The 14,647-nt window shown below is 36.8% G+C and overlaps 5 protein-coding genes across 9 annotated transcripts in view; 4 read left to right on the top strand and 1 right to left on the bottom strand.

Moving 5' to 3' along the window:
- The window catches only part of LOC111433707 (GATA transcription factor 21-like), a 1,568-nt gene extending 1,488 nt beyond the window's left edge, over positions 1–80 (top strand). Inside the window, exon 4 of the mRNA XM_023070867.1 lies at positions 64–80. The gene's annotated coding sequence lies outside the window, so the exon portion shown is untranslated. The remainder of the gene's footprint in view (positions 1–63) is intronic.
- The window catches only part of LOC111433696 (glutamate-rich WD repeat-containing protein 1), a 20,343-nt gene extending 11,123 nt beyond the window's left edge, over positions 1–9,220 (top strand). The window contains exons 3-14 of one of the 2 annotated variants that reach the window (XM_023070850.1): positions 5,545–5,662; positions 5,751–5,914; positions 6,381–6,459; positions 6,761–6,943; positions 7,039–7,137; positions 7,431–7,596; positions 7,687–7,793; positions 7,872–8,011; positions 8,092–8,164; positions 8,463–8,578; positions 8,663–8,780; positions 8,889–9,220. In XM_023070850.1, coding sequence (XP_022926618.1) covers positions 5,615–5,662; positions 5,751–5,914; positions 6,381–6,459; positions 6,761–6,943; positions 7,039–7,137; positions 7,431–7,596; positions 7,687–7,793; positions 7,872–8,011; positions 8,092–8,164; positions 8,463–8,578; positions 8,663–8,780; positions 8,889–9,023 — 1,428 coding nt within the window. In that variant the 5' untranslated portion in view covers positions 5,545–5,614 and the 3' untranslated portion in view covers positions 9,024–9,220. Of the gene's footprint in view, positions 1–5,532; positions 5,663–5,750; positions 5,915–6,380; positions 6,460–6,760; positions 6,944–7,038; positions 7,138–7,430; positions 7,597–7,686; positions 7,794–7,871; positions 8,012–8,091; positions 8,165–8,462; positions 8,579–8,662; positions 8,781–8,888 lie in introns of those variants that run through there. The other variant, XM_023070856.1, reaches the window with a different exon arrangement.
- LOC111433716 lies at positions 1,818–4,700 on the top strand. Its single transcript, XM_023070880.1, has 2 exons — positions 1,818–2,046; positions 4,140–4,700. Exons 1-2 carry the CDS (start codon positions 1,920–1,922, stop codon positions 4,391–4,393), a joined length of 381 nt encoding a protein of 126 aa, XP_022926648.1. The 5' UTR covers positions 1,818–1,919; the 3' UTR covers positions 4,394–4,700.
- Positions 9,221–9,503: 283 nt separating the features above from the next.
- Positions 9,504–12,136, top strand: LOC111433234 (PRA1 family protein F2-like). 4 transcript variants are annotated; one of them, XM_023070231.1, is made up of 4 exons: positions 9,762–9,847; positions 10,044–10,206; positions 10,299–10,407; positions 11,742–12,136. In XM_023070231.1, exons 2-4 carry the CDS (start codon positions 10,204–10,206, stop codon positions 11,999–12,001), a joined length of 372 nt encoding a protein of 123 aa, XP_022925999.1. In that variant the 5' UTR covers positions 9,762–9,847; positions 10,044–10,203; the 3' UTR covers positions 12,002–12,136. The 4 variants fall into 4 exon arrangements, 3 of the variants coding, with proteins under 3 accessions (XP_022925992.1, XP_022925999.1, XP_022925984.1); XR_002708758.1 differs by lacking the exon at positions 10,044–10,206 and having other exon boundaries at positions 9,717–9,847; positions 11,746–11,854; XM_023070224.1 differs by lacking the exons at positions 10,044–10,206; positions 10,299–10,407 and having other exon boundaries at positions 9,504–9,847; positions 11,746–12,136.
- A 1,100-nt stretch (positions 12,137–13,236) lies between these two features.
- On the bottom strand, positions 13,237–14,378 carry LOC111432033 (cytidine deaminase 1-like). The gene has a single exon (XM_023068826.1). It carries the CDS (start codon positions 14,265–14,267, stop codon positions 13,386–13,388), a length of 882 nt encoding a protein of 293 aa, XP_022924594.1. The 5' UTR covers positions 14,268–14,378; the 3' UTR covers positions 13,237–13,385.
- Positions 14,379–14,647: the final 269 nt, after the last annotated feature.

Genomic DNA, 14,647 nt, shown 5'->3' with positions numbered 1-14,647 from the left:
TTTTTTTTTTTTTTTTTTTTTTTTTTTTTTTTTTTTTTTTTTTTTTTTTTTTTTTTTTTTTTGCCCTAGTTAATGCCCCTTATAGTTAAATGCTTGTGCATTTTGGGAATGGAAAGTTTTCAAATAATTGGAATGAAAACGTTGAGGAAATTATGTATTTGCATTAATTAATTTCATATAATATATATTTATTAGATAAAAAAATTTCGTCTCATAATTTAAAAAATGCGTATACTAAAGAAAAATTTATATATGTCTATAATAAATTCTCACACAATAAAATAATTACATTATTATTATTATTATTATTCTTACTTGACTTAACTAAAATTATATTTTAATGGTTTGGAGTAAGGTTAAAATAATGGATGAATATTTGATAATTAAAAAGAAAAAGAGGGAGGGGTAAAAGTGTAAATAGAATAGAGTGGATGGGTAGAAAGGGAAAATGGTAAGAAAACAATAATTGAAGAAAGGATTGACGATGGCGATGATACACAGAGCTGGAAAAAACAGCTTTTGTTGTTCCCGTTATGTAAAGTCGTCTCCATATCACCAAATTCCGCCCTCTGCCCCTAATGGTCCTCTCTCTCTCTCTCTCTCTCTCTCTCTCTCTCTATTTTTAGTTATTTTTATATTTCTATTTCTATTTTTTTTTAATTTATGACTATTTAGTTATTAAATTATAAAAAATGAGAGCTTAATGATTTATTATATATTTTTCTAAAGTACGTGGACCCAACCAACGTAATCTTTAAATTGAGGGCTAAACCTGTAATTTAAACTTAATTAGAGATGGATTTGACGAGCAACTTTGTTACTGACCATGTGTCACCTTATTTGTTTACCAGGGTGAAAACTATCTCTAAAGGTTAATGCCAGTCATTTGTTCTCTTTCAGTGTGTCTCTTAATCACAAAAGGACGATCCATCTAAAGAGGGACTCACATTTGATCAGCTAGTTGGTAAGACAATAGCTTACCAAGATAATGATCAGTAGCTGGTTCAAAAGGATGATTAGCCACGCTGAGACTGAGACACGACCCATACTCCTATAGCAGGCAACAGTGAGGAATTTTTCGCAATGGGTAAAGGCTTGATAGAGCAATATCGTGTGGAGGTAGAAGAGCTACGGGTCGTAGACTTCTATTCCTAGAGAAGAAGCAATTATGGTATTTAGGGATGAAAGCTACTCAATAATATGAACCATTAGAGTTCTCGTTATCAAATCACTATAAATGAATGCCCACATTGTTAGTATATTCACCTCTGTTTGAGAGAGAGAACGAAACGTTGTTTATAGGTATATGAAAACTGTTTTTTTTTTCTATTTATTTATTTGTTAATAACAAATAATTGTAAGTGGTCCCTTGTCCAAGACAAAGAGATGCCGACAGAATTTACAAAATAATTTGTTATTTTAAGTAAAAAAAAAAAGAAAGAGATATATACATTTTAGTTCAAATAATATGACATGTCATGTCAGGTCTAATATATACATAAATAAATAAATAAATATATTTTTATTTATTAAATTGCTTAAATATTAATTTGACAATAAATCAATATTTTTAACGCTAATTTAAACGTAGTTTAATTGATTAAATAAATATAATCGGTTAAGAGGTTAGAAATTCAAATTCATCATCTCAACGTATTATCGATTAAGAAATTTTGATATATATATATATATATTATAGGAAAATAAATACATTTTTAATTTAATTTGAATATAGTTTTTATTATTTTATTTTATTTTATTCCCCAACGTATCACCATTTTGGTATAATTTAGAGAATATAAAAGGGCGGCAGCATAGTCTTAAAATTGGGATTTTAGTATGAGGGGGCGTTGCTTGGCGCGCACACGAAGACCGAGTCAAAGCTGCCATCGCCAAGCTGCCCAATTTCGCCACTTTCAATGGCGGACCCACGAGCATCACTGTCATCTCTATCTTCACCGCCGTCTTTGCTTCCCAATGATCAGCTACCCAGACGCTTCAAGGTCGTCTGGCGCGTTCTACTAATCTCCAATTTCGCCCTTTCAGGTTATTCTATAATCTCCGCCTTCTGCATTTTCGTTTTACTCGCATTCGTGATGGGGCGTCTTTTTTTTAATCCCAATGTTGATTGTTAACCTCCCCAGATCTTCGAACTTGAAATGATTCTGAGAGATGTGAAATGGAGTTTGTGATGGAAAAAAACTGTATGTTCAATGTTTTAGTTCTGGCACGCAAGGTGTTTGATGTAATGACTGAGTTGAATTTCTTTGTGTGGTTATGAGATATGTTGCTAATTGCTATTGCCGCGATTTCTTGGTGGAATATCCTTGTTTGTTCTGTCTAAATGCTTCTTTTTCGGCAAGATTGTTCCCCCAGTTCCAGCCACATTAGGTAAAGTGGACGCTTTCTTTTATTTGGAAATATCTGAGCTTACCTTCGCTGAGACATAATAAAGATGGTATTTATTGAGGGAAATGTATATGTACAAGCAGTCCTATTGAAGTTGTTATTCCCTGATCTTTATGTTTTAATTCAAAAGAGAAGATTGCTGAGAAAATGTGTCGATAATCTACCATGGCGTGATACTATAGCCACCATAGTGTTGTTGCATATGCATAGAAGTTAGCTAGTAAGAAATTGGTCTAAGTTATTTCTTAGTTCTTCCAGGTTCTGCACCTTCTATATGCTCCACTAATATTATTGAACTTCACTTGTTAGAGTTTGACTCTTAGCTACACACAGGTATTTCTTCTAAGATATGGGGTGATTTCTCTGTTTATGAGTGAGGGACATGCATTAGGATTTTCGAGTATGGTAAGCTTGAAAATTAAATTTGTGATATTCCACCGAAGATACCCAGGGCGTAGGAATGCTTGTTCAAAGTCGTGATCCTCCATTCCATTTCGAGAAATGTTTTCATTTCTATTTATAGAACATCTCAAATCAGATACATAACCAATTAATGATTCATGAAAGCCGTTTTTCTTTTAGATTGTGATATGTTCAATTCACATGTCTTACAAGTTCTTTTGAATTTTCAAATTAATGTTTGAGGGACCTTGCTTCAAGAGGAGAGAAAGAGGAAGATATAGTCTCTCCATATTCTCATTTAAGCAAGGTACAACCTTAGATGGTGCCTTTCTCATGTTGTCCATTGGCTCGAGTTAGACGAGAACTAGCTTATTGATGAGGAGATAACCAAGATCAGCTATTCAATTTTCATTTCCCGATGAACCAGGAAAGTTACAAGTCTTGAATCTGGATTCTAGCACCGTCCTTCATTGTTTCTCCTTGAAGCAGTCATAGTTCTCTTCTTTTCTTCCCAGTATTATTCTTTATCCAAGGGTATTTGCAGGGATTTTAAAACATCTCAATCTCCTTGCTCTGATTCCTTCCTTGTCATAATGATTTTTTTTTGTTGTCACTTCCTTTAGAAGTTATGCTTCCAGTTTCATTTTCAACGCGGTAACACGTTGTAAAGCTCTGGATATTGATCGGTGCATTCATTCTGTCTATGGAAAATCTTTTGAAATCTCTTCCTGAACTCTATGAAGAATATTCCATATCCGATTAGAATTTTTGAGACAGAAAGTAAATAACCTTGCGTATTTTATTCAATAGAGGCAAGGGCATATATATAGCCACTTAATGATACAACAGAATTATTACAAAGTACTAAATCTAATAAGAGTCTCCATTCCGAGAGTTTTCTGTTCAAATGCCAAGAGCAAGTTCTCCCGTTTCTTTTGTGGCCATATTTGCCCCTGCACTTTCATTTGCTTTGGGTCTATGCAGAAAAAGCTTTGATCTCAGATCTCTCATTCGAAAGAATTCAGAGGATTTTGAACGCAGACATTGTTATTGGTTCGATCGTTCGAGTCAGCTCATTTCAAAGCCTCTCTTTGGTTTTATTTACAAGATATATTCTAAATTGGAAAGCTTTTATCCTCTGTAACTTTATTTTCCAACTCCATTTGGAGTTCGTATTCAAAACTTTGTTTCTTGTTAAAAAAATTTCTAGAACTTCAGCAGGAGGAACAGTTACTGCTGCCACATGACAGCATTTAGTTGACTTTTAACTTCAGACATGTGTTTTCGACATTTACTGCTGCAACTGATGTGTATTCCTTACCTTGCAGCCTACATGTTTGCAAGTGCAAGGAAGAAAGACTTGGGGCAAATGGAGAATAATGAAGCAGAAAAAGATTTGGGTCAACTGGAAAATGATGGAATAGAAAAATGCAGTGATAGTGAAATAATGGAAATACCCTCAACGTTTATGGTGGATACCACTGGCATAGTTACAGAGAACATCTCGGAAGATCAGCACCAAAAACCATTCCACTGGATTGTTGATGGTTGGAGAGAAAAAACAGGTTCGAGTAAAAAATGAATTGGTAGGTTAGAAGCTGATTCTTGAACGGCTCAATGTTCATCCTCTCAAAACTGATTTGATTAGAGCTCATCCAGGTAAATACGTACGTGATTTCAGGAGACTGATTCTTGTAGTGAAACCTTCATTAACCCGGATATCTTCTTGTAGAACTTTTACAGATTTGATTAACTGTTTAATGGCGATTTAAGAGATAATCTCTGCTCTCTAAAGTTTGATTCAATGTTTGTATTTCATATTGATTAATTGGGCTGTTGTTCATAAACTAGTTGTATCTTGTGTTTTCTGTTATATATGTTGTATTTGACGCAATATCTACCGCCTAAAAGTGTGAATAGATATGAAAATATTATTACCCAACTGAGATAATACAGATTTAAGAATAAGAAATAGAATTGGGATTGAAGGTTCAATCTTAATTGATATTCACAACCTTTAAATAGATACAATATACGAACTAATACCTACTAATAAGAAAAATATAAACTAACTAAAATAAATATTACTACTAATCAAATCTATCTAACTCATTACGAATATATATACGAGATATATTCCCTCGCTAGTATATTTTTCAAATATTAAATGATTAGGAATGTCATGTATTATATGACTAATTCAAACTATAAATAAGTTGCACTAAATAAATGGCGTAAACATTGTACTACATACACAACTTACATGAGGCGACACGATGGATAGAACTACAATCTACCACGTCGTGCAGTGAACTTCACATTCTAACACGAGTTCATGGTTCTCAACAAAATCCTATTAGCTTGTCTTCCCTCTTGGCCGTTGCAACCTTTTCTTTCTTCCTTTTATGTCGTTTTTTTTCCCACGATTTTTATTGCCACCATAAGTTGAAACACCACCACCATATGCCATTTCAGTTGCTTTTTATTTTATTTTATTTTATTTTATATTTTAATGTTTAATGTTTAAAAATATATATTTTTCCCATTAATTTTCATGAATGTCCCTATTTTCTTGCGAGATTTAAAAAAAAGAAAAAGAAATTAAGAGAAAAAGATCCGGTTTTTTTTCAAAGATATAAATTCCTCCACAAACCCTAAACGGTTCGACCTAAACCCTAAATCGAGCCGAATCGATTGCCACCCTTTTTAAGGATTCCGGAGCAAAACCCCTAGGAGTAGAGGGCGCTGCGAGACTGAGTTTCTTCCCCAGCTTTCTCTCCGGAGACATCACCACAACTTAACAATGGTTCGGAGCATCAAAAACCTCAAGAAAGTCAAGAGAAAAAGCAAGGTTCAGTTTCTTCCAACTCCGATTCTTCTATCCTATGAGCTTTGGGAGTTTTCTAACCTCTGAAAATCGTTTGTTCGTTCGTTCGCAGGGTTCGAGGAATGGGGCTGGAGCGTCTTCTTCATCGGTACCGTCAATGCCCGCAAAGGTCTGGCAACCGGGGGTGGATAAGTTGGACGAAGGAGAGGAACTTCAATGTGACCCCTCTGCGTACAACTCTCTCCATGCCTTCCACATTGGTTGGCCCTGTTTGAGGTATTGTTAATTCTTTCCTTACCTGTCGTCTTTGATGATCGAGTTCGAACATGATGGTTGAAATTTAAGTTTAGCTCTAGATTAATCGGAAACGTAGATTTTGGTGAATTTCTCTAACCAACGTTGGAAAATCCAAGGGGTAATTTAGATTGTCATCTGTTAATTTCGGTTTCCCAACTGTTAACTTTTTAGGATTTTCAGTCTGTTGTGACTACCGAGCTATTGATGATTGGATTTGGTATAATGTGTCGAAATTTAATATTCCTGCTTGAGAAACATGATGTATCGTAGAAAATCTTGGTCTCTAAGGGATGGTTTAAGCATTATTTCTCTTGAATATTAGGGAAAGTAATAGCTATCCCAGTTGGTCTATTTATATTTTTGGCTCTTTTTATTTTCTAAGACTTTAATGTTCTCATTATTTAAGGATTTAAATTTACAGTTTGAATTGTGTTTATGTTTATAGCTTCGATATTGTTCGTGACTCGTTAGGCCTGGTGAGGACAGAGTTTCCACACACTGTTTATCTTGTCGCAGGGACTCAGGTGAGTCTGATTAGTGGAAAAGCCTTTTATCATGTCTGATTTGTTAATTCTTGTCCGGAACAGGACAAAAGGTGTCTTTCTTAGTTTGAAATATGGTATTCTGAGGACGTACTCATTTTAATTGGTAATGAATGTATATTTGGTGATCTTTTCAGAGATAAATTGGTTAAGCTAAATATTTATGAAAAAGGGACTTATGCTTTCTACTACAAGATTTTCAATGCTTTTATTGCTTTTACCAGCTCGTCATTGTTTTCAATTTAAGGCGTTATTTCAAGATATTGTGGTATTTTGTTTGCAGGCTGAGAAAGCTTCATGGAATTCCATTGGAATATTTAAGATATCTAATGTGTCTGGAAAGAGACGTGAACTATTGCCGAATAAACCAGAGACGGAGGATGCTGACATGGACAGTGATAGCAGTGACAGTGATGAGGACAGTGAAGATGAGGAGGATGGTGGATCTAAGGCACCAATTTTGCAGGTATTATGTTAAATTAACAAATCTTTCGTTGCTACCTGTTTATGTATCTTACCATGATTCTAATGTGTTTATATTCACACTTTCTTCATCAACAGCTGCGCAAGGTAGCTCACGAAGGATGCATAAATCGTATACGTGCCATGCAGCAAAATCCTCATATATGTGCATCTTGGTCTGATAGTGGCCACGTTCAGGTTAGACTTGATTTATACTCCAGAATTTATATACTCCCTAATTCTGGAGCTTGTCCTTGTGTCTTGTAATGCTTCAAGAATGATTACATGTACCTTTGAGTTCGTTTATTTTTGCAGGGAAAGTTTCAAATCTATTTCATTTTATTTTATGCACAATTTCCTATGCTTTTGGACTGAAAAAAAAGTTCCTATAATTTTTTATTATTATCTTTAAGGTTATAAAAGTAGGCGTTTCCTATTCTCTTAGCTTTTTATATAGTTTTATAGTATGAACATTTTTTTTGGGTATGCAGATTTGGGACTTCAGCTCGCATCTCAATATTTTAGCCGAATCAGAAGCTGAAGTTAGCCAGGGAGAATCTTCAGTTTTTAATCAGGCTCCATTAATGAAGTTCAAGCACAAGGATGAAGGTTATGCTATAGACTGGAGTCCACTTGTTCCTGGAAGGCTTCTGTCTGGTATGCATTTGTCTTCTTGCCATGGAAACCAGAAAACTTGATGACTTTTGGTGGCTGTTTTCTATTGATACATTTTGTCATCTTTGCTAGGGGACTGTAAAAACTTTATTCATTTGTGGGAGCCTTCGTCTGGCACTTCATGGAATGTTGATGCCGCTCCATTTGTTGGACATTCTGCAAGCGTTGAAGATCTGCAGGTATACTATAATTCTGAACTATCACATTTCCTTCAAACAAATCAAATTCTGGCAAGTGCTAAATTCGAGTTTATGCAGTGGAGTCCTACAGAACCTCATGTATTTGCTTCCTCTTCTGTGGATGGGAATATTGCAGTATGGGATGTCCGTTCAGGGAAGTCTCCTGCAGCCTATTTTAAGGCACACAACGCTGATGTGAATGTTATTTCTTGGAACAGGTAGTTATAAGTTCTGTAACTTCTCCGTCTTTGTTTCATTGTTTTTTAATATGGCTTATGCAGTTATGTTTTGCCATTAGGCTTGCTAGCTGCATGTTGGCATCTGGCTGTGATGATGGAACGTTTTCTATTCGTGATCTCCGATTGCTTAAGGTAAGCCTTTTAGACTCGAAGAAAACTTAAATATAAGCACGTGTGCAGTTTACACCTTACAAGCATATGTTCCCTCCACAAACAACACAATAGAAACCACATAGCTAAGGTATATTGAAATATAAAAGATTAAGGAATTATACAATATTTACTTGCCTCTCCACAGAGCCCAACCTTTCTATTTATAACCAACTCTTTACGCAATACATCTTGCTAATCACTATATGATCGCTGGCAATCAAGTCTGTAGAAAGTGTTGCTGTAACAGTTGTCATTTTCTTTCCTCTGTTATTGGCAGGAAGGTGATTCTGTAGTAGCGCATTTTGAATACCATAAACATCCCATCACGTCCATAGAATGGAGTCCACATGAAGCCTCCACACTGGCAGTGTCATCATCCGACAACCAATTGACGTAAGTCTCAACGAGAAGTTAATGAAAAGATTATTATGTTCCCACGTCACTAAACTCGAATTGCTACTTCGATTTTTGTACCAGAATATGGGACCTCTCTTTAGAAAAGGATGAGGAAGAAGAAGCCGAGTTCAAAGCAAAAACCAAAGAACAAGTAAATGCACCTGAAGATTTACCTCCACAACTTCTATTTGTTCATCAGGTACCTCTTTGCATCTTCCATTTTTTTTTTGTACTCTTTTTAACATAAGCATGCATCTGTTACGTAAATCGACACGTGATGATCTCACATCTTCTGCTCACTCACCAGGGGCAAAAGGACTTGAAGGAATTACATTGGCATGCTCAGATTCCAGGGATGGTTGTTTCTACTGCTGCAGATGGTTTCAATATTCTCATGCCTTCAAACATTCAAACTACTCTTCCTTCTGATGTTGCTGCTTGAAAGTTGAGATGAACGTCCGTTTGTGTCTTTACTACTGGAGCTGTGAGGTTGACTGTTCATGTTTTACCTAAATTTTGCCCCCACATTATAGGAGTGCCAAACTTCCTCCTTTTTTTTTTTTTTTTGGTTAAGGAAAGTAAGTATGATGTGTATTATATTTACAATTAAGGGTTGAATGGAATTTTGTGTTCAAATAAGTATTCCAACTTTTGTTTTCTATTCCTGTTGTTCAAAAGAAGTCTGTTTTCTCTTCTTTGATGCTTTAATATTTCGTTAGTCTGTGAATTCTGTGGTTTCATAGGTTCATTTGCTTATAATTTATGATCAACCAACAGCTAAATTTTTAAATTTGTTGATTTTGTTCCCTAAAAAATTAAATTACGTTCATAAACTTTTAAAAATCCATTTTTTTTTCTTTGACGAACATATAAGCTGTAGAGGAGACGAACTTTAAACCGAAAATTCAAGGTGAAGCTGACCCAATTCTCATTCTTATTGGGCTTCTCTATTTTCCTCTTCCTCGCTGCGAATCTTCAAAACAAATGGCCATAGTTTTGTTTGTCCACTCCCCATTTCTCTACTACGGATTACGCTACGAATTAGTGAGTAACCACCATTTCTGTATTTTGTTTTCCTTGAAATATCAGTCGATTTCTTCTTCTTCTTCTCATTCTAGTGCGATTGCTAGAAATGGCCAGCTTTCTATGGAGGAAAGCAACGATTCTCTGGGACATGATCGATCCGTGTAGGCCTCCGAAATCGTTTGCGCCTTTGGTTACAGTACAATATATATTGGCGCTGCCATCACCGAGCAACTCTACAAGGTAATTTCGGTAGTGTCGCGTTCAATTATTTTTCTTCTCATGCAAATTATCGTTTTACTTAGCATGTGTGTCAATTTTGTGTCATTTTGATTCTATTCGATTGACGCCGAAACTGTGAATTAAGCCGATTGAAACATGGATGAAAGGGAAGGAGAAACGGTTCTCTACTTTATTGATAATTCCATTGTTTATATAGGAAGGAATCGATGTTCCTTGCCATTTGGGAATCTGGAAGTCATTCTGCGTGTATCCATCTCACCCAGTCTAGGTTTAGGTCTAAATTTTGTTTTGAACATTGAACTTGGATGTTCATTGCGATTTGGGAATCTGGAGTTTAGAGCGTGCAATGTGGTTTAATGGTAGGGTTTTTTGGATTGTTCTTTCTTGTTCTTCTTCATACACTTCCATTTTTATGCCCTTGTACCTTCTTCAATCCTTGTAAAATGTGCAGGAGAAGTATTGGGAAGATCACCCTGGGGATGCTGTAGAAGTTTGTTCTTTCACACCAAGTGAAAGCTCAAGCACTCGCCATTCTCCTCCTGGTTCATACTGGAAACATGGTATGCTAATCTAATTCATCTTAGTGCTTTTCATTGTTGAATCTCAACCTCTCATTCATCCTTCATATCTCTCTCAAGCCAACCTCTAGCAGATATTGTCCTCTTCGGACTTTCCCTTTCGAGCTTCTCTTGAGGTTTTTAAAACGCGTCTGCTAGGGAGAAGTTTTCACACCCTTTGTTTTATTCTCCTCCCCAATCGACGTGGGATCTAAAACTATTTGCAAGAGATTGTTCACCCTTCGTATCTCAACAAGGCTTTTAAAGCACGAGTAGCACAATATTCAAGGGTTATCCCCAAGCCCACCACTAGCAGATATTGTCCTCTTTGGACTTTTCCTTTCGAGTTTCCCCTCGAGGTTTCTAGGGAGAGGTTTCCACACCCTTCAAAGAATGTTTCGTTCTCCTCCTAACCGATGTGGAATCTAACACTATTTGCAAGGAGATTGTTAGCCTCGTAAAGAAACAAATCCTAGTTACTCTGTGTCCTAGATCTGTAGGTTAAGAAATCTAGGCTGAGAGGCACACAGCCATATTGATGACCCACAAGGGTTAGATAGCCCGTTTAGATTATGAGTTTCTAGATTTGGGTTTGGTTTCATTCCTGATATTTCACTCGACAAAAGTATTGCTAAATTCTGGTTGATCAGAAGAACACAAATTTCATTCGTATTCTTAATTTAGTTATGTTGTTTGATATGAACGTCTGGCTTACATAAAAAGTAGTTTCCATGGGGGAAAAAATACCAGTCTGTAGCTTCCATATCTGTTTTGGCTGATGATTTTACAGTTCAAACATTAGTGGCACATAATATTCTCTGTTTTTAGAACAAAGTATTTAGGCTCTGCCAAAAATGGTTCTTTTTAACCTCTCTCTCTCCCCCATATATGGCTATCGTTTAATGGCGCCTTCAGCCCTCTCCCTCTTTCTCTCTCACCTCCTCTTCCCATCTTCCCATCTTTCCATCTCTCTAGCAACGGCCAAATAAGAGGGAATATGGCAACGTATGGAACAATCCCGACGGAGCCAGTCCCTTTATCGAACCTGCATTCCACTTCTCGTGCAAGAGAGCGCATTGCGTCGTGCCTCGGCACGCAAAGGCCATGGATGGAGATGATCCAGCTTCAAGACCTGACCTTCCCCGCATCCTCTAAGCAGCTAATCAACAGAATTAAGAACAATGCAGAGTTCTTCTGGACCAATTACATTCTCATCATATTATTCATCCTCTTTCTAAGTTTGCTATGGCAACCCATTTCATTTATGGTCTTCATCATCTCATTGTTGGCTTGGCTGTACTTATATTTCTTACACGACGAACCCTTTGTGATTCGGGGCAGGGCGGTCGACGATCGATTGGTGATGGTGGTTTTGAGTTTAGTCACCGTTGCATTGCTTTTCTTTACGCATGCAACTAAAAACATTATAATTTCTATGTCCATTGGGGTGGTGATGGTGTTTGTGCATGGAGCATTGAAAGGAAGTGAGGATATTTTCTCTTTGGATGAAGAAGGTTTATCAGAATGTGCAGGTGGAAGAGGTGTCATCAAGATGCCTCTCAAGCACGCTGCCTCTGCTTCTTTCTCCCTATCATAGAAAAAACAAACAAACAGCGCTTTATTTTATGGCTCTTGATGTTCTAAAAGGGAAAAGAGTTTGAGTTTCATGTTTTTCCTTGTAAATTTTGTTGTTACTGTTCATAATTGACTCCCTGGGTTTCCTTGTCCATTAGCTTTGCTTGCTTTTATTTTAATTAAAATCTCTGTGTAAGAACCTAGCCTATCGTTAGTAGATATTATATTTTTTGGGCTTTATAGCTTCTTTTCAAAGTTTTTAAAACACATCAACTAGAGAGAGGTTTTCACACCTTTATAAAGAATGCTTCGTTATCTATATTTGTTTTAATTTAGTCTCTCGTATTAATTTATTAGAAAATTAAAAGCGTCTGAAAAGGATGTGAATTATAATTTATATGCTTATAACTCACACTCATGGACCTTGAAACAAACGAGCCATAAAGAGGTGTCTGAGTTAGGGGTTGAATTTTGGTGGGTTTGGTGTAAGAATTAGAATCCATATTTATCTATTGGGTTTATTAGTGTTTAATAGGTGAAGGATTGTATACCAAACCTATTCTCTCAGACCCATTCATTTACATAACTTTTTAAAACTCGAGCTTTCCAAACTTATAATCTAATTACAAGTTTCTTAATTCTCAGGTCGAAAATCTCGACTCACTCTCTAGAAATATTTTAGAACGTTCAAAAAACCGACATAAAAGTAATGATGCTTTTCAAAGGCATCTTCTTTTTTCTTTTTTGTTTTTTGGTGTTGAACTTGTGTAGAATCAATTGAAGTGGGAAAAAACAAACGATTCCCCCGCAGAAGTTGGATAGTATAGTGGATTGGACCTCTCCTTCCCACCAGCCATATTCGCCGCCGTCAACCTCCACCTTCCGACCATTTACTCCGCCGCCACATCTCATTCTTCATTCCATTCTTCTACCTTTCGGTTCTATACCTCTTATTTTGAACCATTTGTATTTTATATTTAATCATAATTTTAAAAAATAAAATCGAGAAATAATTCTCGGTTGAACCCGATCTTCGTAGGGACGAAGCTTACGATGCTTATAGAATGTCTTTTGTTTTAAGAAACTTTAAAATGATGATATGGGTCATAAAGAATTGATATAAGATTCATATTATCATAATCCCTTTATCTTAAATTCTTAATTAAGCGTTGATTAAAATGATGTCAAAGGAATTTTTAATTTTATTTTATGGAGAATCGGCCTAAATCATCTCGGAAATTGTGATCCAAATTTAAAAAGAAAAAAATGATGATCCATTAATTTCTCTGCGGAAGCTTTTAAACATTACAGAGCCATTGAAATTCCGAAATCGTCTTTATTAACATGCACCAAACACTTCAGTTTCTTCTCTAATGGAGGAACCTCCGGTAATTTCTTCCGCCCAATCACACGGCGGCGATACAATGAACCACTCTGAATTCACATACCGGCGAGATCACCTGCAGTAACAGCCTTGCTGTGTGTTCTTGCTTCACCTCCACGCCCTCCTTCTCCACCAACACGGCGGCGACGATTGTCTCATACCCTTCACCACCGCCGGAGACGTACGCTATCACCGCCGCCTGTACCGGCCCCATACTCGGATTATACGCCGCCGATTCCATGTACGGTCCTTTGTAAATTCGTCCATCGGCGTCCATCAACGCAACTCCTGAAGGACATTTACTGTACGGCGCGTGGGACACATTCGCAGCGTTTAGGGCGGCGCGTTTGAGTATCTCCCAATCGCCATTATGATTTCCGGCGGATTCGTCCGGCAGGGAAAGGCCGTTAAATCGAGGTTCGAGGATCAACGGAATGCTCTTATCAAGAAGGTCGTCGGGGCCAAATCGATGGGGGAGAAGTTCGGGGAGAGGAACGTAATCGTTCGATTTGGAACAGGATTCGATTGAGGAGACGAAGATTTTGATCTCGGCAGCGGCGCGAACTTCTTGAAGAAATTGGCGGCAATGGCCACACGGCGCGGCAGAGACGGCAAGGAAATTGAGGCGAGATTCGTCGTTGAGAGCGAGATTCATGACGAGGAATTGTTCGGCGTGAACAGAGTGATGAAGAGGAAGGCCGGGGAATTCAAGATTCACTCCAAAGAACACTCTGCCGGAGGATCCGAGTCCGACGGCGCCGACGTGGAATTTAGAGATCGGCGGCCGGGCTAATCCCTGCGCCGATTCGACCAGAGATGGAAGAAGCTGAGGGATTGCGATGCCTGATTTTTTCGCCATGGATTCCGCTTCTGGTGCTTCGATTACGAATCTAGGTCCGTCCATTGCCGGCGAAAATGGCGGCGGCGGTGACGGAGAGGAGGAATAAGACCTGGTCGGAGTAAGGGGCGGAACTGATGAGAGCGAATACAAGATGAGAATATAAATAGATTTTTATTTTGGATTTTATATTATTATTATTATTATTAGAGTCGATGGACGAAAATTCATAGAAAACTATTTATTTATTTATTTCAGAAAATTGATTTTTTTTTAATAAAAAACAATTATTCCCAAAATAATTGGAATTAAATAATTTGAACATTTTAAAATATTTAATTTGTATGATAATAATGCAATGCAAATTTCATATGAAAAAAATAAATTAAAATTACAATTTATTAAAAAATAAATTAAACTCTTACTTTTTAATTTTTTAAAACGAT

This window comes from Cucurbita moschata, unplaced genomic scaffold (assembly GCF_002738365.1).
Source record: "Cucurbita moschata cultivar Rifu unplaced genomic scaffold, Cmos_1.0 Cmo_Scf00003, whole genome shotgun sequence".
NCBI lineage: Eukaryota > Viridiplantae > Streptophyta > Magnoliopsida > Cucurbitales > Cucurbitaceae > Cucurbita > Cucurbita moschata.
This window is presented reverse-complemented; position numbering and strand designations above follow the sequence as displayed.